Here is a 1,720-nt window from a genome sequence, read left to right as displayed (position 1 = left end):
CCCCTTCTGCCCCGAGAGCGGGTCCTTGGAGGAGGAGAGCCCCGGCCCCAGCGGCGTGCACCGGCAGCGCAACGGGGGTCCGCTTTGGCCCCCCAACCCCGGCACCCTGCCCCGCAGCGGGGGGCCGAGGACTCAGGGCCAACGGGCCGGTTTGGCCCCCATCCACTCTCGGACCAACCTGGTGGACACGGAGCTGCTGGATGCCGATTCGGACTTTTAAGCCCGGCGGGATGTTGTGAGGGGACCAAGGACATCTGGGGTGAGACCCGAAGTCTCGTCCAGCGCGGTCAGCCTGCGAGAGGACACCGAGGCCCACCCCATCCCACCAGGGCCGGTCCCGAGCATCCGTCCACGGCTGATTTCTCCCCTCGGAGGACGGCGTTTCTCCGCACGTCGCCAAACAGACTCGATGCACATCCCACGGGGCCCGGCGAGACACTGGCAGAATGGTTTTGGGGTGTCGTCGTCGTCTCCCAGCATTGGTGGGAGAAGAGAAACAGGGTGTTGGTGGAACAAACCCCACCCTGCAGGGATTTAAGGACAAGGGGGACACTGCCTTTGCCACCGATGGGGACGGGCGGCCCCCCTGGGACGGCGGTACCAGGCAGGTGGCGAGCGTAGGTCAGGGTAGATTTTGGGACCCGCTGACACCCCTCGCTCGCCCTCTGCCCCCACCCGCGGCTAGATGGTACGTAGAGCTTACAAACACTTGTGCCAATAGTTGGTTGTTTTTTTTTTTAAAAAAAAAAAAATAATCAATCTTTGTATAATACACCGCGACGTGATGGCCGGGCACGGCCTCCGCTCGGGTGCTGCGGCCGAGAGCGGGATGAGCTGACCTCCCCCACACTTTGTGGGGTGGCGGCAGCAGCATCCCCCAGGGTGCACCCATTTTTCTGGCTGCATCCTTATTTCTTCAGGGGTCCCAAAGTGCCTTTCAGCTCCCCCAGAGAGCTGAACCAGACCCAAACTGGAGGGTTGGTGGGACGGCGGTCCCCCCGTCACGGGAGACGGGGAGCCACGGTGGGGTGGACACGCGCTCCAAGAACCATGACACAAAAAAACCCCAAATGAAACTTTAAAAAACCCGGAGTGCACGAGGTGAGTCGGGGTCGCCTCTGCCATCCGGGTGCACCAGCCCCTTCCGCAAAGCTTTTTATTATTATTTTTTTAAAAAAAACCTCCTAAGTTACAGCGAACCCGGCCGAGCCCTGAGGTAGGAGGACTCCAGTCCCTGCTGGTGTTTTGTATCTGTCCATTATCCCTGTACACGTCTTTTATTAAATCCTGGTAGGCTCCTGGCTTTCTCGCTATCCCGGTGACCTCCACAGGTTAATTTTTGCTGTGTAAAGGAAAAACCCTCCTGTATCAGTATTAAATTTGCCAAGTTTCCATTGCCAGCGGCTGCCCCGGGCTCTTTGGGGAGGTACCGAGTGTGGGGAAACGTCGCGGGGTTTTGTCCTTTCTCCTAAAAGGGCTCCAACTGCTTTCAAAACGGCTTTAAACTGCTTTAAAAACTGCTTTAAACTCCTATAAAGTGCTTTAAAATCCCTGTCCCGCCCGTGGAAGGCAGGTGTGAGGGGCCGGGAATGCCTGCGGGAGCTATGGGGACTGTTTTGGGGGGGACTTTGGCAGCGAATTGGGGGGACCGAGGGGGGCCCTTTGCCAGCAGATGGCACTACGGGCTTAAACATCCCCGCACCCGCGGCTGGGTGGCCCC

At 59.1% G+C, this 1,720-nt stretch overlaps 1 protein-coding gene across 1 annotated transcript in view; it reads left to right on the top strand.

Annotated features, from left to right (window-relative positions):
- The window catches only part of SMO (smoothened, frizzled class receptor), a 4,664-nt gene extending 4,444 nt beyond the window's left edge, over positions 1-220 (top strand). Inside the window, exon 11 of the mRNA XM_009883036.1 lies at positions 3-220. Within this exon, the coding sequence (XP_009881338.1) occupies positions 3-220 (218 nt within the window). The remainder of the gene's footprint in view (positions 1-2) is intronic.
- Positions 221-1,720: the final 1,500 nt, after the last annotated feature.

Source organism: Charadrius vociferus, unplaced genomic scaffold, assembly GCF_000708025.1.
Source record: "Charadrius vociferus isolate BGI_N301 unplaced genomic scaffold, ASM70802v2 scaffold32, whole genome shotgun sequence".
Classification (NCBI taxonomy): domain Eukaryota; kingdom Metazoa; phylum Chordata; class Aves; order Charadriiformes; family Charadriidae; genus Charadrius; species Charadrius vociferus.
This window is presented reverse-complemented; position numbering and strand designations above follow the sequence as displayed.